This window comes from Sorex araneus, chromosome 1 (assembly GCF_027595985.1).
Source record: "Sorex araneus isolate mSorAra2 chromosome 1, mSorAra2.pri, whole genome shotgun sequence".
Classification (NCBI taxonomy): domain Eukaryota; kingdom Metazoa; phylum Chordata; class Mammalia; order Eulipotyphla; family Soricidae; genus Sorex; species Sorex araneus.
The window spans coordinates 353,150,153-353,174,795 of record NC_073302.1 but is presented as its reverse complement, the minus strand read 5'-3'; the positions used below and the strand labels follow the sequence as shown (position 1 = coordinate 353,174,795).

The following is a 24,643-nucleotide window of genomic DNA, read 5'->3' as shown; positions in this document are numbered from 1 at the left end:
TCCAAGTCATGGTGCTTGCTTTGTTCTAATCATCATTCCCTGCTCTGCCTAGAACCTTGTGTGTGACTCACAAGCAGTATTTGCTGTGCACACAGTCAGGGTCTCTGACACATCATCTGGAATCCAGGACAGCTGCCAGCACCGCTGTTCTGGGAAAGGCAGGACTGCCTGGGCCACTGCAGTGCCTGTTGGGCCAGGGGTGACAGTAGGGAAGGAACCCTGTCAGTAGCACTATTTCTCAAGGTCAGAGCTTCCCAAGAATAGAAGTAAAACTTTATTTTAAATTAAGAATTTGAGACTGGAAGTGATTATCTCCAAAGATGACTAGTTGTTAATTCTGAGTTAGCTGAATACAGGTAAAATTCATGATTATGTTTTCTTTCAAGTGTACTTTTCCGGGTTTGCAAAATATCTATTGTTTTATGGGGACATCATATTATACAAAGGTTATGTAAACTATGCCATAAGTAAAACAAAAAACATGAACTAAATGGGAAAAATACATAATAATATTTTATATTATTACCACATAATTTTCCCCTCAAAATTCTATGTGGATATGCGTATACCTACTTCTCCATATAAAGACATGAAAGATTTACAGATAACATAGTAGTTTGTGTGTATACATGAAAATTTTCATAGTTAAGATATCAGCAAGTAGGCACTTGCCTGACACAGGGGCACACTTGGGTTCTATTCCTGGCATCCCTGAGCACTGCCAGGAATGATCTCAGAGCCAGGAATAAGGCCTGAGCACAGCTAGGTATGACCAGGAAAAAGAATATTATCAATTCTCCAGGCTGAATGAAAGTAGAGGGATTCAGGTGCTTGCTTTGCATGTGGCCAACTCTGGCTCAACCCTCAATACCACACATGGTCCACTGAGCACTGCATGAGTGATCCCTGAGCACAGAGCCAGGACTAAGTCCTGAGCACAGATGGGTGTGGCCCTAAAACCAAAAAAAAAATAGGAAAAGATATCATTTCTCAGTGTAAATAGGATAGAGGCCTGGAGCCCAGGAGAATAAGGTCAAAAAACCTAGAGATCAGCCAGAGTTGAAATGAGTCACTGACCTGAGATGCTTTGTGGGTAATAACCTATAGATGAGAGGATTGATGGAGCCAACGGAAAATGAACCCAGGTCAGATCAAAGCCTGGCTCTGAACCTAAGGAAGCTGTATGGACAGGAGTCCACACTCCACAGCTAGAGTATGAACAGGCAAGAGAGGTGCTGGAAGGACATGAAGGATAAGACAGGCAGGCCAGCCCGAGGTCAGCGTCAGCCTGCCATTTTCATGGCGTCCCTGGCCAGACACCCAGCAAAGCGTAGTGCCAGAAGGAGGCAGCCCGGCGTAATCAGCACAGTAGATCTGGCCCCTGGCAGGGAGATTGCAATGAACTTTTTATGTTGTTTCCTGAAATCTTAAGTTCTGCAGCAGGGAAAATAACTGCAAGATTTTTTTTTCATGACACTCACCATAACTGAGCTGCCATACCCCGTGCCAGGCTGTTTCATTTGGAGAGCCCCAGAGGGGGCCGGGTGAGGCCCTTCCCCACCCCAGGGACCCAACTTGGCAGCTGAAAACCTCCAGAACTCAACTGCCTCCATGCTCATAGCCACTCTCCACATGCTCAGATCGAGCCTCACCCATGAGTGAACCTAATCCTGGACTGTGCAGCCGCGACACTTCATAGGACACACCCTACCCATACTCCAAGAGTACCGCACATTTGATGGGGTTCAAAGTAGGAGGCAACCAATCTTAGAGGGAAACAGATATTTTTTATAGTTATATATGTAAAAGCACACAAGGCTCAACCTTCAACAACATGGTAGTGATCTCTTATAAATGGGCTTAATGGCCCCTGGGTGAAGCGCAACAATCTTCACACTCTTTCCTTTAAGGATATTTCTGTAGCTTTTCAGCAGTTTTTCATTACACACAGTACAAAATATATTATTTTGTTTCTGCTGTGGGGCAGGAATTGGGCTTTGGAATGGAAACACCCAATATATGATGGTGGGAAGGTGTAATGGTAGTGGGATAGGTGTTTGAATATTAAATGTAATCAAATATTGTAAACTACTTTATAAAATAAAATTTTTTCATATTTTTTGTATTTTTCTTTTTTCTTTTTTTATTAGTGAATCACCATGAGTTACAGTTACAAACTTATGAACTTTCATGTTTGCATTTTGTTTATATCCCTCCACCAGTGCCCAGTCACCTCCACCAATGTTCCCAGTATCCCTCCCACCTTCTCAGCCTCCCACCCCATCCCCCCCACCCCACCCCACCTCTGTGGCAGGGTATTCCATTTTGTTCTCTCCCTCCTTTTGGGTGTTATGCTTTGCAACAGAGGTACTGCGTGGCCATAGTGTTTGGTCTAAATTCTATTTTCAGTGCACATCTTCCATCCCGTGTGAGTCCTTAAACCACACTTTACCTGGTGTTCCCTTCTCTATGCAAGCTGCCCCTTCCTCCAGTGTGCGGGGCCAGCTTCCAAGCCTTGGAGCCAACCTCCTGGTACTTATCTCTACTATTCTTGGGTGTTAGTCTCCTATTCTGTTATTTTATATTCCACAGATGAGTGCAATCTTTCTATGTCTGTCTCTCTCTTTCTGACTCATTTCACTTAGCATGATACTTTCCATGTTGATCCAATTATATGCAAAGGTCATGACTTCATCTTTTCTAACAGCAGCATAGTATTCCATTGTGTAGATGTACCAAAGTTTCTTTAACCAGTCATCTGTTCTCAGGCACTCAGGTTTTTTCCAGATTCTGGCTATTGTGAACAGTGCTACAATGAACATTCGAGTGCAGATGTCATTTCGACTGTACTTTTTTGTCTCTCCGGGATATATTCCCAGGAGTGGTATTGCTGGGTCAAATGGGAGCTCAATTTCTAATTTTTTGAGAAGCGACGATAGTGTTTTCCAAAAGGGCTGAACCAGTTGGCATTCCCACAAGTAGTGTAAAAGGACCCTTTCTCCCCACATCCACACCAACAGTAGTTGCTTTTGTTCTTTTGGATGTGTGCCAGTCTCTATGGTATGAGGTGGTATCTCATGGTTGTTTTGATCTGCATCTCTCTGATAATTAGTGACAAAGAGCATTTTTTCATGTGCCTTTTAGCCATTCTTATTTTTCCTTGAGAAAATTTGCTAGTGAATCCATCTGGGCCTGGGCTTTTGTTTTTGGGGAGACTTTTGATTACAGTTTCAACTTCCTTGATACTATTGGGTCTATTCAGGTTTTCCAAGTCTTCTTGGTGCAGTCTTGGGAGGTGGTAGGAATCCAGGAAATTATCCATTTCTTCTAGGTTCTCTTGTTTCGTGACATACAGACTCTCAAAGTACTCTCTGATGATCTTTTGAATTCCAGCAGTTTCTGTTGTGATGACCCCTTTTTCATTTCTGATTCAGTTTATTAGGGTTCTCTCTTTCTCTTTCTTTGTGAGTCTTGTTAACAAATATTAAATATTAAAGTATTAAAATTAAAAAAATTTTTTCTTTCTGAAGATAGGGCTTTGACTTCTAAAATGAATTCATGTTCAGAGTATAGGGATTTCTGATTCCTAGTCGAAGACCACTTCAGAGATCTGTGTCAGGGCGCCAGTCATGCATACTGTCAATGCTTGACCCATTTAAAAAAATCATGAATTCCTATCGCCATTTCCAATGTAAATTTAACATTTTCCCCTCTTATTTTTGTTTTATACACACATATCTTTTCTCTGAAAATAAAATCATGCTTCCTAAAACCACTAACAAGTTTATTTGCTTCAGTATATTTCATTTCAAATTTTGTCCCCTATATCTTTTGACAGAAAAAAAGGTAAATTTATGTATGCATAGTAACTTTTCTCTCTTCTGCCTGAGAAAGATAGCACAAAATATACACCCTGTTCTTCATTCATACATACTTTCTGCACCTTGATATTTTCATTGTTAAAAGATATTGCCTTAATTCTTTTTTATGGATGTTTAGTGATCTATTGTGTTTGATCATCATAATTTTAGTAAGTCTCCCAATGGTGATCACTGGTGTTATTCTTGTGTTATTGCTCAATGAGTTACAAAACATAATTTTTATTATTTTGGAGAAGTAAACTTAGGGTAAACTACTAGATGTAAAACCACTAGGCCAAAAAGTACTTTGCTAAATATTATCTTATTTCTTTTCATAAGATTGTACAACTTAGCACCTCTACATATGTGAATGAATGTTTGTTTTCTTGGCAGTCTTGCCAACAAAGCATGTTGTTTAACCTGGATTTGGGCCTATTTGATAAGTAAGAAATGGTATCTGTTAGAGCTTTCCTTTTGAACTCTTTTTTTGTGTATAACATGCATGCATCAGACTGCATAAATCTAGAGCGCTAAAGAAATCTTACAGGGCCAACAACCGAGCAGTCCTGGCCATGTTATGATGTGGCAGTCAGGACTTCCCTACACCCTCTCCTGTCTGCAAGGAGCACTGTTATTTTAAAAACTCATTTGGACCTTATTGTGTGTTGTGTGAGACATGGACATAGTTTTATAGTAATTCCAAAACTATTTATTGAAAGTCTACCTTCCTCCCATTGATTTATCATACAGTAACTTTGGATATATGAGGCTCTGTTTTAGGGTTTATTTTATTCCACTGAATCATCTATATTTGTGTGCATATGTAACAGTATTTTAATTACAGAAATTTGACAGTATCATAATATGGGAGAGTGTACTAGTTTCCTATTGTGCCCCCTTCTTTTCCAGAATTTTCCTAATGTTTGGGATCTCTAATTTTCCTATATCAAATGTAAAATCAACTTATTTAAGTCCCCCTGAAAAAGTCAACAACGATTGAGGCAAATGGAGGAGGGACTGACAACTTTATATATTAGTATAGGAAGACTTGCAATATTTATGATGATATTGAATCTTCATATTCCCCCTAAAATTTTGTTCCATACTTTCAAATATCATTCTGTTTGAACAAAATTTTGAAATTTTTCCTATACATTTTTTTATGTTTCCATTAACTTTAGGTCTAAGTTGTTTATGTTGTATTATTATTATTTTTTAATTTATTGAACCTCCTTGAGAACAGTTACAAAGCTTTCCAGTTTAAGTCTCGGTCATACAATGATCAAACACCCATCCCTTCACCAGTGCACATTTTCCACCACTAAGAACCCCAGTATACCCCCATCCCACCCCTCCCCCACCTATGTGGCAGACAATATCCACACTACTCTCTCTCCACTTTGATCACATTCAATATTTTGACAAAAGAACCACCATTATTGTTTGGAATTTTCCTCAACAATCAGACCTGCAGAAAAAGGAATCATTACATCATTTGTTTTCTATTGCTAATTATGAAGAGCATATGATGATTTTGGATTTCTGATATTTTAGTAATGAGTCTGGAGGGATTTCTGCCCAAAGCCGCTGGGTTCCAAGATTGTTTTGTGTGCCTCTAGGATCATGGCCATTCAGGAGCCGAAGGAGCAGTTTGTGGGTGGCAATATGGGGCCTCCTCAGGGCTGGAAGAGGGGCGGGCTCCACCCCCCATCCCATGAGGCCTCACGTGTCTCGTCACTGCAGTCTCTGTGCCTGGATGTCCAATAGGCTCTAAAAGATGACGGCCACCATACCACCACAAGGGGGAGGGGGGGGGAGAAGGTGGAAGGGATAAACACTCTTCCCCACCAGGGGTGGCACAGAACCATAGTTTAATGATCAGTCCAGATGCATTTCTGCCAAAAGCCACTGGGTTCCGAGATTGGTTTGTGTGCCTCTGGGATCATGGCCATTCAAGAACCCTATCATTTCTTTTTAAAACAAGAATTTCTCTTCCACTATAACTTCTAATGGATTGTTATTGCTAAAGGATAAAATACTGATATTTCAGAACTATCTTATTACTATGCTCCTGAATTTTTTGTAGTTTAATTAATTTTTTGGGGGGTATGGTGCCACCAGCAGGTCAACCTGTACCTGTGGGCGAGTGCATCAGCAGCCTGATGGTGCCTTCAGATTTCCAGATACCCCAATATTGCTGCTGTACCTTTGGCCAGACCCCAACAACTTGGGGCCAAGTTTACCAAGAAATGCAACAGCCAAAAGTTAGGTATGTGGGAGACACATGTACAAACCACCTCTGGTTCAGCTATATAAGCTCAAATAAGCTCAAAGCCTCCGCCCCTCTCAGAGAGCCTGGCAAGCTACCGAGGCTATCCCGCCCATATGGCAGAGCCTGGCAAGCTACCTGTGACGTATTTGATGTTGCTAAAACAGTAACAACAACGTGCTCTTCATGTTCCTGGAGCGAGCAGATGCCATTGGGCTACACTAACATGGAACAGGGACAAATGGAGACTGTACTGGTGCCTGCTAAAGCAATCGATGAGCAACAAGATGACAGTGATACAGTGATAGAGTGATAATTTGTTCTTTATTTCTTTCATGTTTTCCATGTTGTATCCATATCATTGGACAAGAGTTTTTCTTTTTTAATTCTGTGCCTCAAATTGCTTTATGTTCCTGATAAATTTGATCAATAAATCCAACTCAGTATTAAGTAAAACAAAGATAATAAACATTTTTGCTTCCTTTCTGAGTTTAGTGATAAATGAAGCTATAGTGTCAATATTGCAATTTAATAATGATACATATTTTATATCATTGAAGAAGCATCCATCAAATCCTACTAAAATGTTTTGCATCAGGAATGTTAATTGAATTTAAGCAGCTCTCTTCTGGACATTAAGGAGATTTAACACATATTTTTGTAAATGCTAATAAACTCCCTAAAATTGAATCAACTGGTTTTTATTCTTGTTGTGCTGTTATTCTTGGTATAAACCTTATTTGATCATAATGTATTATATGTTAATATGCTGTTGGATTCAGTTTACTACATGGAAACTTTAATCAATGTTGCATAAATTTCGTAATGAGATTTTAATTTTTTTCCTGGATGGGGCTCAAGGGATGGAGCTCAGGTCTGCTGTGTGCAAGGTAAGCACTTGCCCACTGTACACTCCATCCTTTACAGCAATAAAGGAAGCATATACCATTATTTTCTTCAATAGTCTCTGACTTAAATTCTTTCCAATTTATGATTTTAAATATAAATTGAATATGAAACCATTCTTCTCTCTAACTTTTTTGGTTTGGGAATCAAACATGTTGGTACTCAGGGCTTATTCCTGACCCTATGCTCCAGGAATCACTCTTAGAAGTGCTCTTGAGACCACATGCAGAGCCAAGGATCAAACCTGTTCAGCTGCCTGCAAGTGCCCTACTCCCTACACTATCTCTTGGCTCTTATTTCTGTACTTTCAGCTTTGTAAAATAGATAGACTAGATTTTCAGAAGAAAGAAAATTTCCATTTTATATTCTGTCTTGTAACAAAAAGAACACTGGAATTTTAAGTGTTTTACATTCTTTTTTTTTTTTTTGCTTTTTTTTGGGTCATACCCGGTGATGCACAGGGGTTACTCCTGGCTCTGCACTCAGGAATTACCCCTGGTGGTGCTCAGGGGACCATATGGGATGCTGGGAATCGAACCCGGGTCAGCCCCGTACAAGGCAATCGCCCTACCTGCTGTGCTATCGTTCCAGCCCCAAGTGTTTTACATTCTTAAAGATACTAAGTTTACTCCATTATAAGAAAGGAAAAGTCACCCTTTCTGTATAATTCTTCTTTAGGATACTATTTCAGCCCATTTAGAAGACCTTATAAAATAGTTCAAGTCAAGAACTCAAGGTTTTCTTCTTCCTGCTACTGTTGAGCTATATGCCCATAATTTTAATTGGTTTTTTTTTGCATGAAAATATTTTTTAAAACTTATTTTGAAGCTCAGTATGTTTAGGAAGATTACTTGAGAAAGCTAACAAAATCTCAGTTTTAGAAAATTTTGTTACTAGTTTTAAAAGTTAGGAGAACCTCCCAAGCAATATTTAAAGGACCCTGGGTCCACTCCAATCAATGTTCAATCAACCAAGCAAAGGTTCACTGTTCAGGTCCAGAGTTGTATTGAGGACTCTTTGGTGCTAGGGGCCCTCAGGACCATCCAGGTCAAGTTCTAGGAATTCTAAGGCAATACTTAGGGTTCTCAGAGGGTCAGGAATGATGGGATTGAGCACAGGGCCTCACACATATAAGACATGCACTCCAGTGTAATGTTAGTTGTACTTATCATCAGCTCATGCTTAACAATTCAAAGAAAATACTGATAAAACTTGTACACAGAAGATGACATCTAGTTAATAAAGACTACCACATCCAGGTAGAAGGAAAACATGGAGAGAATATTGTTGCTTGCTAGCTTTCTTGGAAAACCTGACAGGTATTCCCCCTCTCCTCTCTTGTCTGACACCCACATTGAAGCTATGTCATACGTGCCTGAAGTGAAGCATATGACATCAAGAATATGAACCATATGCTTGAAGCATGACAGCAAGACTGTGCCATCTTGCAATGGGGACCTGGCTTTCTAACTGCCAAGTGGATAAAGACAGAAGAATGTAGGACCCTGATGACAGCAGCGACTCAGACTTTGGAAGACGAATCACCAGAATTCTGAGGAAAATAATATGTATTCTTACAGTGGACATTTATCTCAGTACAATGTTTTGAACCATTAAGTTGAAAGCACTCTTAATGAAATAAGCAAAAGTCACCACTTCATACCATTATTCATAGGATGTGAGAGATTTCCCTCCCAGAAGTAGCTGGACACAAGGATTTGGCTAACTCTGGATTCTGAACTGCCAGAGCCTGACAAGTTCTGATAGAAGAATCTCAACAGCTTTTACAACCAAGAAACAATTGATTTCTTGCTCTGAATCAGGACTGTCAGACTGGAAAAAAGAAAAATGTAGGAAAGGTTACAGATTGACAAATTCTGCTGGCTCATACTACGAGCATTCTTCTATTTATTTTCTTTTAAACAATGAAAAAATATGAAGCTTGTTGTAACTTGTTAGTAATAATGGCATCAGAATGAGATTCAAACTCTGATTTCAAATCAAACTCATTCTTATTTACCCTCCTTCCCTTCCTTCCTCCTTCCTTCCTTCCTTCCTTCCTTCCTTCCTTCCTTCCTTCCTTCCTTCCTTCCTTCCTTCCTTCCTTCCTTCCTTCCTTCCTTCCTTCCCTCCCTCCCTCCCTCTCCCTCCCTCCCTCCCTCCCTCCCTCCCTCCTTCCTCCTTCCTTCCTTCCTTCCTTCCTTCCTTCCTTCCTTCCTTCCTTCCTTCCTTCCTTCCTTCCTTCCTTCCTTCCTTCCTTCCTTCCTCCTTCCTTCCTTCCTTCCTTCCTTCCTTCCTTCCTTCCTTCCTTCCTTCCTTCCTTCCTTCCTTCCTTCCTTCCTTCCTAAAGAGGCACCAAGTGATTCTTTCCATCCACATAGAACTTCTTGGCTATCTAAGATATATTAAATTACAGAAAAGGGAGTGGACCAATATTGTAATGTGACTACAAAAAATATTTTGGCTTTTATAGGAGAAGCTGGACAATATCTAGATTGATTTAATATGCAATATAATAAATTAGTAATGTGTTTTGGCTGACTCTTAGCAGGAAGAACTGAGCTACAGCCACTTGCCATTCTGGCTACAGAGAGATTGAGTTACACCCTACAGTGATTATGAGCCATAAAAGCAAAACACTATTTCAAGCCCTTTCTGTTAGACATAAACTCACTATTGAAACTCATACCATTCACATGTAAAAACTGGAAAATTAAATTACTTGAGAATATACCTAACTAGACAAAATCGAAGTATAATTTGATTTTTTTTACTTGACTTTTTGCAAGTTAAGAAGCTGTAAGATGACAGATGCCACTTTTTTTTTAATTCTAGTTTAAAAGAGGAAAAGAAGGCTCAAGCTATTGAAGAGAAGAGCATTTTTTCCAATGGTCTATCTGAAATATGTAGGCAAATAGTATTTTATTTGTAGACAAAAATAAAAATATTTTTATGGGACAAAAATTCAAACTGACTTTTGTTCCACTCCCAATACAAAAATGAAGCAGTCTACTAGAACTGAGGTACTCATGCTGTCCTGATAGACTATAATTTGCAGAACTAAAAATCAGAAGTATTAAGGAGTTTAGGAAAGCACAAAATTAGTTTCATGCAGATAGCTTTATGTTCAGAAGAAAGATACCAATCACCACCGTGCTTAAATATAACTATAACCATTCATTAACAATTTATATTTTTACATAAAATTGAATTTTGGATAAGATTATATTTAAGAAACAAAATAGCCATGAGTTATTGTGGCTTTCAAGTGATAGTTTTATAATGAAAATCATTCAGGGCCCCAAGGTAAGCCAGGACCTGGACCAGGAAGAGAATCACTATCTAAAATAAAGAGTGTGACAGAGCAATGGGGACAGGGCTCAAGATGAAAAGCACTTACGCCACAGTCAGCGGAAACACTTAAACCACCCCAGCATATACCACCCACACAGCATTTCAATGGTTATTAAACTTGGAGTTGAGTATTTCCTTTTGCTTGCAAGGACACACTGTCCACAGGTCAATTCTGTTTCTGCGAAATTGGGAGCTTTCATGCTTTCTTTGTATTTACTGCCTCTGTCTCTCACTTCTACCCGGGAACACTGCTAGAGCAATTACTGCTCCATCTTGACTTGAATCAGTTCAGACAGCTCCATGGTGGCTGGAGCTTCTTGCTCTGGGGAGAGACTGATTTTCCAACTGGAATGTTCCATGTCATCAGTTTATTTTTGTTTTTCTGTTTGTTTGTTTGTTTGTTTGTTTGTTTGTGGGCCACACCCAGAATTCAGGGATGATCCTGGCTCTAAGCTCAGCGATCACTTCTGGTAGTGCTTGGAGGACTACGTGGAATGCCAAGGGTTGAACCTGGTCAGCCACATGCAAGGAAGCATCCCACCTGCTATAGCTAGGACCTATCTATCTCTACAGCACACACAGACACAAACACACACACAGACATGCACACACATATTTTTTTTTGTAGAACACTTTGACAATAAGTCTTACTATTCTACACGATGCAAAAGGTGTCTCTGCCATTATGACAGATTGTTGGAAATGATCACTCCGGATAGGAACTACGTACTGAAAGTAGGTAAAGGAACAAACACGATAACCTCTCAGTATCTGTGTTGCAGACCATAGTGTTCAGAAGGAGAGAGAGAGAGAGAGAGAGAGAGAGAGAGAGAGAAAGTGCCTGCTATAGAGATATAGAGGCAGGCAGGGGGAGGGAAACTGTGGTCATTGGTGGTGGGAAGTGGAAACTGGTGGAGGGAGGGGTGTTGGATCATTGTATGACTGAAACCACATCATGAACAGATTTGTAACTGTGTATCTCACCCTGACTCAATTAAATAAATAAATAAATAAATAGGTATCTCTGTAAGTTTAAGAGGGGTAATGTTTTAGAACTGTTGGTGTCAGTGCAGATACTCTAGCTCTCCTCAGTTCACTGCAAGTATGTTCAAGAAACCTCAGAGAGTGTTGCATTGATCACAGCCACCACTGGAATCCACACCAGTCAGAGGATCCATGATGTCACAAGCGTTCATGGTGTATGTTCGTATGTCTCACCTGAATCTGACAATCCTACATCAGACTAAAACCTGTACCCCTCCACCCTGTGGCTCTCATCATCCTATCCACGAGCATCTTTGGCAGCTAGTGAGATGTTCCAGAACAGCATATTCCTCTAGTCCCATGCTCTGTGTTTTCTAGGTTGGAAAGTTAATGTAGTGGCAGTTAAGCTTTGGAGAGCAAATTAGGTCATGAGGGTGGAGTCATGAAGAGGATGAGTGCCCTCAGAGAAGTGGTAAGCTGGCTCCTTCACCCTGTGTACACTCGCAGTCTACATCCTGGAAGAGAGGCCTCACTCCAGCACGCTGGCACCAGCAGATCAAACATCCAGTTTCCAGAACTTGAGAAAAAAATTTCTGTTGTTTCTAAGCCACACAACCAACATGAACTAAGAGTCAGGGAGAGCTTGAGGAAGTTCTTGTGATTCTTCTAGGGTAGGCTGGTGGTACTCACTCATTGGCAGAGCTCACATTCTAGAACTTTCCCAGGTAATTGAACTTTGGACACAAAATCAGCTTTTCATGAAGGGTAGGAGTCATTCAAAGCACCACCACACAGTTTTGTATAGGGGTGGATGCCTTCTGTTTGGGAGCCACCTGTCCCGGGACTTTTCCGTTTCCTTGGAAGTCTGAGGGTATCATACACACCCAGGTAGAGGACTGAATCTCAGAGGGTCTCTCCACTCAGATGGTCTCTGCTCTGAAGAAAACTGCTGGGACCTGGTAAAATGCCTCACGGAGGGTCTCTCCACTCAGGCACTGCTTCTAAAGGAAATGGCTTGGACCCAGTAAACTTGACCCATACTGGGGGACATTCTCCAAAAGAGGCTGAAGAGCAAAATGCATATTGAGGACAGTGCTTGATGAAAGAGTGACTACAAAGTGGTTCACAAATAAAAGGAATCTGGGGGATCTTTCTGGCAGATGCTTGATCTGCCCTTCTAGAGGGGAAGCACTATTTTTTTTATTAGTGAATCACCATGAGTTACAGTTACAAACTTATGAGCTTTCATGTTTGCATTTTGTTTACATCCCTCCACCAGTGCCCAGTCCCCTTCGCCAGTGTTCCCAGTATCCCTCCCACCCTCCCACCCCATCCCACCCCACCCCTGTGGCAGGGCATTCCCTTTTGATCTCTCTCTCCTTTTGGGTGTTGTGGTTTGCAACAGAGGCACTGCGTGGCCATCGTGTTTGGTCTATATTCTATTTTCAGTGCACATCTCCCATCCCGTGTGGATCCTCAAACCACACTTTAACTGGTGTTCCCTTATCTATGTGAACTGCCTAGAGGTTCACTATTATCACACTTAACACTTTCCAAAATATGGAGAGTCTGTAGAATTTCTGGCTGAAAGTTATTCTTCTATAAATAAGATAGATGATACAAAATATAAATAAATAATAAAATATAAATCCATGATTATATTATTAAAATATAACTGGGAAGGAAAAAAGAATATAGGACATTGGAAAAAACAGAATATCATTGATTTGTAAGGTAAAATTAAGAGACTATCGTGTGAATTTACTATAATTCATTTTGATGAAATGAAAAAGTTTCTAAGAAATTATAGACATGAACAACACTCTGAGGAATGCTAAATGGATCAAATCAGAGGGAAAATATTTATAATGTCTTAGCGAATTCTTAGATACTAAACCCAAGAAAAGACCAGAGGCTTACTTTGGGGGGCTTATGAATTTGTTTGGTTCTAACTTCAAGACTGCAGGACTGAAAGAAAGTTTGCTAATTCTTTTATAGAGTTATAGAATGTCTAGGGTCAATATATAGAAAGTGCAAAAAAATACAAGCTAGTGACAACATAAAAATGTTAAAAATTATTCTGTAAAAATTAGTGACATGAGAATATGAGCAATATTTTACTAAACAAAAAGTTACATAGTATCTTTCCATTTTAAATTTAAAATTGTACTTACAGAAACAGAAAACATCTGGAAGATATCTATACTAGTATTAACTGTGGCTAGACAAACTGTGTATGAGTAGTCTTTATTTGATTTATTTTGCTCTTCCACAATATTTATGTTTCTACCATGAATATTTATAATTTTGCTAATCCAAAAGCCATAAAATATTATTTGTTCTTTTAACATATATATTAAATCTAACCATCTATCAAAGACTTATACATGCTGAGGATTTGATTAAAAAAAAGACAAAAATTATATGTGTTTCAAGAGGGACATATAATAAGCACCAGAGAAATTACTGCCAAGACAATGTCACACCGTGAAAACAAGGTGAGGAAAACAGAACCAAATGTGATGAGGAAGGTCTTTGAGAAGGGAAGGGATGGATAATCAGAGAAGGAACCTCTAAGTAAGTGAAGAACTGAAACCTAAGTGTGGAGAAGTCGGAAGTTCAAAGATAACAGAAATAGACCGATATGTGTGGATGGGTTTACATTAATATAGTGTTGAGGAGGGGGATTCTATTATGGACATTTTGTGCTATAGTCTACATAGTGTGCATCCAGCAGTCTCTTAGGATATTAATAAGATAGTAAATAGTAATCCTGTTGATTGGAAAGTTACAGATAATCTTTTAATTTTTTATTTGTATATCTGCATTTTAGGTGTTTTCTAGAAGGACATATGTTATAATTAATCATATTTTACTATGTATCCAGAAAATATTTTTAGTTAGGTCCTATTCTAGGGTTCTAGAGAAACAGCAACAACCAAGCAAAAATCTCTGACCTTACAGAGCCTTTGGGTAAAGGGGAGTGGGGGGATAGATGCGGAAAAGACATAAAAATATGAACAGTCTATTGAACAATAGCATCTCACATATATATGGCAGCAAGGTGGGGTATATGACAAAGAGGACAGTCCAACTGGGGAGTGAGTCATCCAACTTTAAAGGGAAATGCTTTTCTAAGAAGAGAAAACAATGCAAAGCCACGCAGTGGTGATGGGTGGGGTAGGCAAGCTGAAATAGAGACAGAGGGTTGGATCTGGTGAGAAGGTGATGATGGGTAGATTGACAGAATGAGGAGGTGAAAGTTGAGACGCGGGACTGAAGAGGTAGAAGAGTGGACAAGGCACATACAAGGCCAGGTTCAATCCCAAGAACTGTGTACGATCCATCAGGAGTAAGCATGGAGCACTACTGGGAATCACCCTCACCTCCAAATAAAAGCACCAAAATACAAAGAAAGAGATATAGAGAGGAGGTTGGGGTACAGATGCTGTGGGATGTCAGGCCCTTGTTGGGACATTATTTTTTCTGTAGCAGAAAGAGACATTGGAGAGCTTCAAGCAAAAAAAGTGACATGATACATTGTTTAGCAGAATCATTCAGGCTGCTCTATTGAGAACAGACCAATTGGACAAAGCCTCCAGCAAAAAAAATCCAACCTAGAGTGACAAGGTTTGGACCAGGAACACAGTGAGATTATACTCAAACTCTGGGCCTATATCTAAATTAGAGCCAACAATATTCGCTTGTGGATTGCTTGCTGATATGTGAATAAAAGATAATTCCAAGCAAGGGTTGGTCTTATGAAACTAGAGTTCCTATTAGCTGAAATAAAGTAATATGAAAGAAGACTAACTAGTTTGTTGTTTGTTTACAGAGGATACATTCATTTTCTATGTGCTGAGACTGAGATCCCTATTTGAGACCTAAACATAGAACTCCACCAAGAACTTAGACATATGAGTGTAGAGTTCAGGGACATGGTCTCAGCTGCAGATACCGAAGCATGAAGGAGTTCTCTGTGGCAGATGACAATTCAACTCATGACCTAGAGGAAAATCACCAGGAGAGGAGTGTAGAGAAGCAAAGGGATGGAGAGCTTAAGCCTGGAGAAGTCCAGCATTCATGTTCCAAGAGAAGAGTAGGAAAACCAATGGAGACTGAGTAGAGGAAATGAGGAGGAGGAGGAGGAGGAGGAGGAGGAGGAGGAGGAGGAGGAGAGGGAGGAGGAGGAGGAGGAGGAGGAGGAGGAGGAGAGGGAGGAGGAGGAGGAGGAGGAGGGGGAGGAGAGGGAAGAGGAGGAGGAGAGGGAGGAGGAGGAGGAGGAGGAGGAGGAGGAGGAGGAGGAGGGAACCCCAGTGAAGGTGGTGTCATGTGAAGAAAACAAATCAGCATGGAGGAGATGACCAACTATATAATAGGAACTGATAAAGAATCAACTGACTAATAACGTGAAGCATACTGGTCTTGACTGCAGTTTCTGTGTTCTGATGATGAAAGTTTGATTGGTGAGGGTTCAGGAGATAATCAGAGGACAAAAATGAGTTAGCATGAGGTTGGCTTGAAACAGAAGAAGAGAGTGGTGTTTTAGCTGGTTGGAGCAGAGAATTTTTTTTCTTAAAAGCTGGGTAAAATAAAAATTAGGAAGAGGGGGAAATGGAAGAATTTTACTGGAATTGGGGAAATATAAGACTATCACATATATTCCAGGAAAAACAAACCACTAATTGATGGAATGTTTTCAGATCTTTGGGCATTTTGCCCTTGACCACCATCTTTGAGGTCAGAATCAGAAAGAAAAAGTTCAAGGTTAATACCAGAAGAGAAGTATATAGATGCTTTAAGAACAGTTTGATGACCATCTCTGCCTCCTATTAATATTTAGCTTTATATTTTATTTACCTTTACTCACCTGAGCTTATCTCCTTTTGGAGCTTTATTTTCATCACTGTCTATTTCTTACTACAAGACAACATCAACCCTCTGAGATCCTGGGTCAATAAACCCACCAGATGAGTCAGAATTGCACATCAGAATGGTTTATTGTTTTTGAGGATCAATAAGCCCAAAGATGTTTTAGTTCCTGAGATAATTAAGAGAAATGCTGACTCTGGTCATCAAAGGTAAGAGCAGGAAATAGAGGCAGAATACAGTCATTCTCCTGAAATCCTGAGTCATGCTTTATTTAAATGATAGCCCAATCCATGTAAAGCATGGTCAATAATCAAATAAATTTGTGGAACTTAACTTACCTCTTCCAGTCACACATATTCTGTGGACTTGAAATTATGTAACCCCGTAAAAGTCAAAACAGAAATTAAAAAGCCATGATCTTTCCCTCCCTCACACTGAGAAATTTAGTCCAGAGCTACTATGAAGGGTCAAGTAAGAGGGGCATCAGCATGGCCTGGGTGGGAATGCAGAATTCAAGTTGAACGAGGATATCCTCATATCAGAAGGCAGCAGGAGAAACAGTTGACTAACAACCACAACTGAATAATGTAAGCAACAAAAAAGAAAGAAAGCAAATTAAGATGAGCCATGCAGTGGCAGACTGGAATCAGAGATTCAGAAATAAATGTCGATGTAAAGGTGGGTATATATTTGAGTAAATGAGGGCACATATATGATATATGAGTGTATGTCTGCATATATATGTATATATGTGTGTGTGTGCATTCAAACCTACATGCCCTAGCTATTTTTAATTTATTCTTTTATCGAATCACCATGTGGAAAGTTACAAAGCTTTCAGGTTTAAGTCTCAGTTATTCAATGCTCGAACACCCATCCCTTCACCAGTGCACATATTTCACCACCAAGAACCACAGTAAACCTCCCCCCCACCCCTCAAGACCCTCACCCTGCCTGTGTAACTGATAAATTTCACTTTACTTTCACTTTAATTTGATTACATTCAATATTTCAACAAAAAACTCACTAATATTGTTTGGAATTTCTCCCCCCTAAAGTCGGATCTGCTGAAAAGGAAGCATTTGATCATTTCTTTTCTATTGCTGAGAATGAAGAGATATGAGGTTGAGTGGCCGCACTAGTGGCCGCATGGTTTTGTATTTCTGTATTTTAGTATTTTAGTAACTAAGTCCAGAGAAATATCTGCCAGAAATTGCATCATTGCAAGCTTGTACCTCTCAGCTACTTTATATTCCACATATGAGTGCAATCTTTCTATGTCTGTCTCTTTCTTTCTGACTCATTTCACTCAACATGATACTTTCCATGTTGATCCACTTATATGCAAATTTCATGACTTCATGTTTTCTGACAGCTACATAGTATTCCATTGTGTAGATGTACCAGAGTTTCTTTAACCAATCATCTATTTTGGGGCACTCTGTTTTTTCCAGATTGTGGCTATTGTAAACAATGCTGCAATGAACATAGAAATGCAGATGTCATTTCTACTATACCTTTTTACCTCTCCGGGATACATTCCCAGGAGTGGTATTGCTGGGTCAAATGGAAGCTCAATTTCTAATTTTTTGAGAATCGTCCATATTGTTTTCCAAAAGGGTTGAACCAGTCGGCATTCCCACCAGCAGTGAAGGAGAGTCCCTTTCTCCCCACATCCACACCAGCACAGGTTGCTTTTGTTGTTTGGGATGTGTACATGCCCTAGCTTTGTTCACTTGGAGGACCTGGACATAGTGCTACGCAATAGGCAAGGACATAACCAAGACCGAGACAGAGAGCGGAGTTTCTAAAATGTCAGGAACGAAAGTAACTAACCTTGAAGTATGTCATATTCTGAAACTGTAGTAGAAGAACAGATGATGTTTTGTACTCAAGACATTCTTGAGTACAAAAGCTAAGAATAAGGGAGACAAGTCAAATGAACAGAGAAGTCCCCACTGGGAAAATATGCCACAATGTGAACCCCAAAATAGTAAGAACAATGCAGTGAATTAAAATTTTTAAGTACGTGTAAATATAAACAAAAAATGTAAGGGTTAATAACACATGAACTAAGTAATTTAAATATCTCTGTAAAATAATAGATTTCCCCCATATAAACTAATACATTCCTATGATGCATTAGTTTATGTGGGAGAAATCTTGCAGATGACATCAGTTAATAAACTTATAGAGGTTTACATCAGGTACAATTAGCATCGCCTTTGTGATATTTCTACTTTATAGTAATAACTCACATCCAATCATGAGAAAATACCAGGTAAACAAATTGAACCAAGTAACTGACCTGTAACCTTCAAAAATATCAAGTGCAAGTGCAAGGAAAACTAAGGAACTTTTTCTCACAGAACGACTAAAAATGCACAATGCCTAAATGTAATGCTTGAATGCAAATTGTTCCTTTCTATGACTAGCACTAAAAGATTTGGCAAGACTTAAGTGAGTTTTGAATTTCAGGTGGCAGAAATGAACCCATCTTAATTTCCTAATTTTTATGGCTGTGTGGCAGTTGAACAGGAGAATGTTCTCATTTTCTTTAGGAAATATCTGTGGTTGGTGATATCTGGCTTAAAGCTGATAACCAGCACTTTCAAATGGTTTGGAGTGGGGGAGCTCTATGTACTATGAATGCAATTTTCATGTAAGAGTGACATGGTTTTGGAATAAAATAAAATTATGTACTTGAGGGGACGATAAGAACTCTCTATTTTTCCCTGGAAGAATAAAGTTAAACTTTATAGTAATTTTTCTATATACAAATTATTACAGTACATATTTATGGAGGTTACTAGCACAGGGCTCCCCCCCTTTTTTTCACTAGGAGCTTCACTTACAACTGACAACCCATGGGGTTGGTGGTGGCGCAAATAAACCAGTGATGGACCTCAGTGGCCACCATCTCCCCCAATTCCCACGGTCTCCAGCTTGGCTGGAGCCCTGTGCCAGCGTGCTTAGGGAGTGGGGGTCTTATCCTGACCTGCAAACACATAGGATCGTTGAAGTTATCTTGTGTGATAACATTCTTTTGGAATTATCTTACACAGCAGATGCTTTTTCTGCGAGCAGTTCTAGGCAGCCCCTGAGTAACCAGGCGCCTCCAAGACAAGACAGTCTTCTGCAGATGGGACCACAGTATTTAAGGTTAGATACTTCTCCATGAACACAAGCTTAGGTGTAAAGGAGAAGGGAGGAAGAAGAATTTTAATTCAGCTACAAAAAGAGGCAAACTGAGATCAATTTCATTGCACTATGGTACAAAGAAGAATTAGTTTGATATAATAAAAGCAGAATACATGCTTTGTAGTTTAATTGAATCTAATCTGAACTTAGCTTTTAAGGAAGAAAACATCAGCATTATTTCAAATCAACATGGTAGATAGCATAAAAGTTAAATTAAAAGATTAAAAAAAAAACTTATTCTGAAAAGTCTCAAGTCTTACTGTGGTGCAGACAGACTTGAAAGAGCATGTTTGGCATCCACAGCTGTCCACACGTGCTCTCTCCTACCTACACTTGACAATTATCAATAAAATAGAAGAGAAAGAATATTCTCTTCTTCAAGAATATTCAATGATGTTCTAGGGCGCTGGAGCGATAGCACAGTGGGTAGGGCATTTGCCTTGCACACAGCGGACCCGGGTTCTATTTCCAGCATCTCATATGGTCCCCTGAGCACTGCCAAAAGTTAATTCCTGAGTGCATGACCCAGGAGTAACCCTTGTACATTGCCAGGTGTGACCCAAAAAGCCAAAAAAAAAAAGAATCAATGTTCTGGATAAAGAATTTGAAATGATAAAAATTTCACTACTTATCCTTTCACTATTCCATCAAAGACATATTTTTCTCTTAATTTGTTATTTTTAATGGTCTCAAACTAATAGCATTGACAGTGTAAGTCTTCTAAGATAATACTCCTGACTCCACACTGATGTATGTTTTCTTAATGTCTCTTCCTCATGCTACTTCGATACTTCATTAATTGCAATGCCAAGTAACTCTTTTGTAAGTAATCAGCAGTGTGTTGCTGATGGCTTACCAGGACTCATTCAATACCGACATTGATTCTACCATAAAATTTAAGTAATCTTGTTTTATCTCAGTGTTCCAAATATCATACTGTGAGTTTAATCAAGGAGTGAGAAAGACAGCTGGGACATGACAACAAAATGGGATCAATTACTAATAATTCCCATTCTCTGCTAAAACTTGTCTTATCTGAAGCTCATAAAGTTATTTCATGTTTTCCATCATTTCAGGGAAAAGAAAGTCTGGAAAATCCTAGTCATTTCACAGTAACTATCAGTGGGATTTTCCATAACTATCTGGATGCAAAATAAAAATCTTAAGAAGTTGATCCAATTCTAAAACTTACTTTTCAACTTGCTAATAAATATGAAGTGACAACCCGTCCATATTTTGTTCAAATAACATCTGGTTTCTTGGCCAAATTGCTAATACCTGGAAAAGTTTCCGATTTATTCAACGAATCTCATGCAAAGCACTTAAAAATGTATTTTGCCCATGATGTCTTTTCTATATCTGATACAGAAAAGATTTTGAGATAGAATTTTGCCAAGAAATTGGTAAAATTTAAACTGTGAAATAAGCACTAAAGGGATCACAGGACAGAGAAATGAAGAATCCCCACAAGAAAAACAAAAAGTTTCTAGGCTAGCAAGATTTGGCCATGACCCCACTTAAGATATGATACCCATTTCTAAAGATTATTCCCGCCAGCCACAGAGTCATAGAAGAAAGTTGCTGGGAGAGACCTAAGCACTGTCCATACAGGCTCTGTGGGGAAACGGCGTCCGATCAACATTACCGGAATAACATCACTGGAATAGCACTGAACCAGCACCCATAAGTCATCCAGTGGTATAGATGAAAGCATCCCTTCATCTTTGTCTGATTGGGGCTGTCCTATTCATGATGGAAAGCTCAACATTGAGCAAATTACTCATGAGCAAGCACTCATGAGGTGCAATAAATTTGCTCCAGTTCTTTGATCACCAGTTCGTGACTATTCTTTGGCTCCCCCACACAGTCCTTCCTATGAGGACAGAATGATAGTCTTTTTTGGTTCTGTTTGTTTTGGGCCACAGTCAGCAGTGCTCAGGGCTTACTGCTAGATCTGTGCTTTGAGATTACTCCTGGAGATGATCAGGGAATCCTATCAGGTGCCAAGGATTGAACTCAGGGAGGGCAAGCGCCCTACCTATTTATCATGCTGGTCCCCAAGACCTAGTCTTTATAATGGAGAATTCTGGCCTTCACCAGTAATAGAACTCACTGAGATATGTAGTTTAGTACTTAAGCTTGCTTCCCCTTAAGGGAAAGGCCCTTGAGTGAGCCACAGGGCAGAGGGCAAGTCTCTGGGCCCTAAATTCTCTAGGGTGTTGATTATGAGCTATAATGTAGACACGTGCTGGGCTAGTCCCCATTAAAATGCAATGGATTAGGAATTATCCTCTATATTCTGTTAATGAGGAACCAGGCTCAGAAAGTTCTAGTGATTTCTCTAAAGATCTATACTGTGAATCTGAATTCAGAGCTATATTTGCCATTTTGTAATGAGATGCATTTCTTCAACTATGCAGATACTCTGTGGAGAGAGGCCTGCTCCATTGACTGGCTGTGGCACTCTGCTTCAAAGCTCTCCCAGCCCAGCTTCAATTCCACCATTCACGTACGCATACATCAAGACTTCAAAGCAAAACAAAAGAGTAATAATCAACGCTTAGTCAGAAGTTCAGAAGGCCCACCTGGATGAGAAAGGAAGGCGCCTCTTGACATCTTATAGGACTCTGCCCCTCCCACACATGATCCAGACTCAACCAGCCTCTTCCATAAATCACTCAGGCATCTACTTCTTATAACCAGTGTACAGTCTTTCACCTGAACTTCTACAAAAGTTGTCTCTTTTTTTTTTCCTTCCACTCTTGTTCTCCTTCATCGTCAGTGATGTTGCCAGTGATCTTTTCATAATTCAGTCATTGCCTTCCTGTTTTAAATATCCTTCAGTGGATGTCCCACCTAACCACCGGGCCCGCAGTACATCCCTGAGGGAGACTAGCCTGCAGACTGGGGAACACGTTCAGTCCCACGTGCTCCATGATGCACACACGGAGACCTGGAATCATTTCCTCACTCCTCACCCTGACGATGCCTAGGTTAGGAGCACATCCAGGATGCCCTCACTTCACCCAGGTCATCTCTCCTCATACTGTATGGAAACTGTGATTCCAATGATGTTCTTCCTGAAGTCCCAAATCCACTGTTTAAACACCTTCTTTGCATTGAAAACTGCTTTTTGAATGAATGGTTTGTTACACAATAAACTTCATTTTGTCATCTTAAGAAAGCTTTTTAATCTCTCAGACCTCATATTCTCTGCAAAACAGAGATAACACCTACATTTCCCAAGTTTTTGTGAGAACTATAAAAACCATATATGTAAATCCTCGGGGGCTGGAGCGATAGCACAGTGGTAGGGCATTTGCCTTTCACGTGGCCCACCCGTGTTCGATTCCTCCGCCCCTCTTGGAGAGCACGGCAAGCTACCGAGAGTATCGTGCCCGCACGGCAGAGCCTGGCAAGCTACCCGTGTGTATTGGATATGCCAAAACCAGTAACAATAAGTTTCACAATGAGACGTTACTGGTGCCCGCTCGAACAAATCGATGAGCAACAGGATGACAGTGACAGTGACAGTAAATCCTCAGGGCCATGTCTGATGGAGATTACCACTCAAAAATTGTTTGTGGTTAATGTCATTGTTTGCCCTGTGAAAACTAACCAAAATAAAGTCATGTTCTTGAAAGGGCTCCTGGAGATAGTAGACAGGGTATGGTGGTTGCCTTGCACGGCTAAGCTCCATCCCCATACCGGGCACCACATTATGTCTTGAGGCCCAGGAGGTCCAGGCCAGGAGTGACCCTTGAACTCCAGGAGTAATCCTGGAGCACCATCGGAGGGGGGCTCCACCCAGCCCCAACTACCAGGGGGTAAACATTTTTTTTTTAAACGTCATAGTTTGATGTTTCCAAGTGGGCGAGGTTATATTTTCAACGGACTCCCCACATTTTGGCCAGCGAAGTCCTATTTGACCAGTGTGGCCCTGTCCCCTTAAAGAGAAACCCACCTTACAACGGCTCCTCAGGCCCAGCGGCACAAGGCACCTTGAGCTGAAGGACGCGGCCTGGCCCTCCCGGCCTGACTCAGGCCTGGCACGGGTCTGTCCCCGGGGACCGCGGCGGCCCGCTGACCAGGGCTGGGCATCATCCGGGCGGGGTCTCCCGGCGCCCACCCGCCTGCACCTGCCGGCTGCACTGGATGAATGCCTTCCTCTCCCCCCGCCCCGTGCCCCCGACCCCAGACCCCGACCCCAGACCCCGACCCCGACCCCGATCCCGACCCGCCGGCGGCCCGGGATGAGCGCCTTCCCCTCCTCCAGCACCCCGACCCCCCGGAAACCAGACCCCGACCCGCCAGCGGCACAGAACCAGAACCTTCCTCTCCTCCAGCGCCCCCGGCCCCCAGACCCCGGCCCCGGCCCCCCGCCCCAGCCCCGAGCCTGACCCACCGGCGGCACGGGATGAGCGCCTTCCTCTCCTCCAGCACGCGCACGCGTCTCTGCGGCCCGTCGTAGGCCAGCAGCGCGCGGCTGCGGAGGCCGCTGTCGCGCCGGAACAGCACCCGGCGACCCTCCCACTGCTGCGGCGCCTGGCACGGGCGCGGGGCCGCCCCGGCCGGGACGCACAGGGCCAGCGCGCACAGCCACAGGCCGGCCCGCAGCAGGCCCGCCATGGCCAGCCTGGGCTCCGCGTCGGGCGCTCGCGGTGCCGCCGCCCGGCTGCCGGCAGGAAATGCGGTGGCAGCGGTGCCACCCGCGCCCTCCGGGCCTCCGCGCCTTAAAGGGCGCGCGCCGATCCGGGCGCTCCCGCCCGTTCCCGGGCGCTGCGGGCCGAGGCAGGGCGCGTCTGAAAAGCAAGGTTGCCGCATCCTCCTGGTCCTGGTCAAGAACCTCACCTGCTTTCCCCAAACTGGAAAACGGGCGAGTGGGCACTCTGTGACGATGCGTTTTGGTGCATGGAATCATCACTACGGTGCTGAGAATCACAAAACCTCAATAAAGAGTTTGCAACAGGGGACGAGAGCAACTGCACAGTGGGTAGGGCGCTACCTCCATCTCATCATCCCATATGGTCTCCCGAGCATCACCAGGTGTGATCCCTGATCACAGAGCCACGAGTACGACCTGAGCACCAAGGGTGGGGCCCCAAAACCAAAAAAAAAAAAAAAAAAAAAACCAAACCTCCAAACGAAACTCAAAGTGGATTAAAGACCTCAGCATTAGACTGGAATCCATAAAATG

The 24,643-nt window shown here is 41.4% G+C and overlaps 1 protein-coding gene across 1 annotated transcript in view; it reads right to left on the bottom strand.

Annotated features, from left to right (window-relative positions):
- EPDR1 (ependymin related 1) overlaps nucleotides 1–24,285 on the bottom strand; it is a 29,842-nt gene extending 5,557 nt beyond the window's left edge. The window contains exon 1 of the mRNA XM_055147123.1: nucleotides 23,852–24,285. Within this exon, the coding sequence (XP_055003098.1) occupies nucleotides 23,852–24,270 (419 nt within the window). The 5' untranslated portion in view covers nucleotides 24,271–24,285. The remainder of the gene's footprint in view (nucleotides 1–23,851) is intronic.
- Between the last annotated feature and the right edge of the window lie 358 nt (nucleotides 24,286–24,643).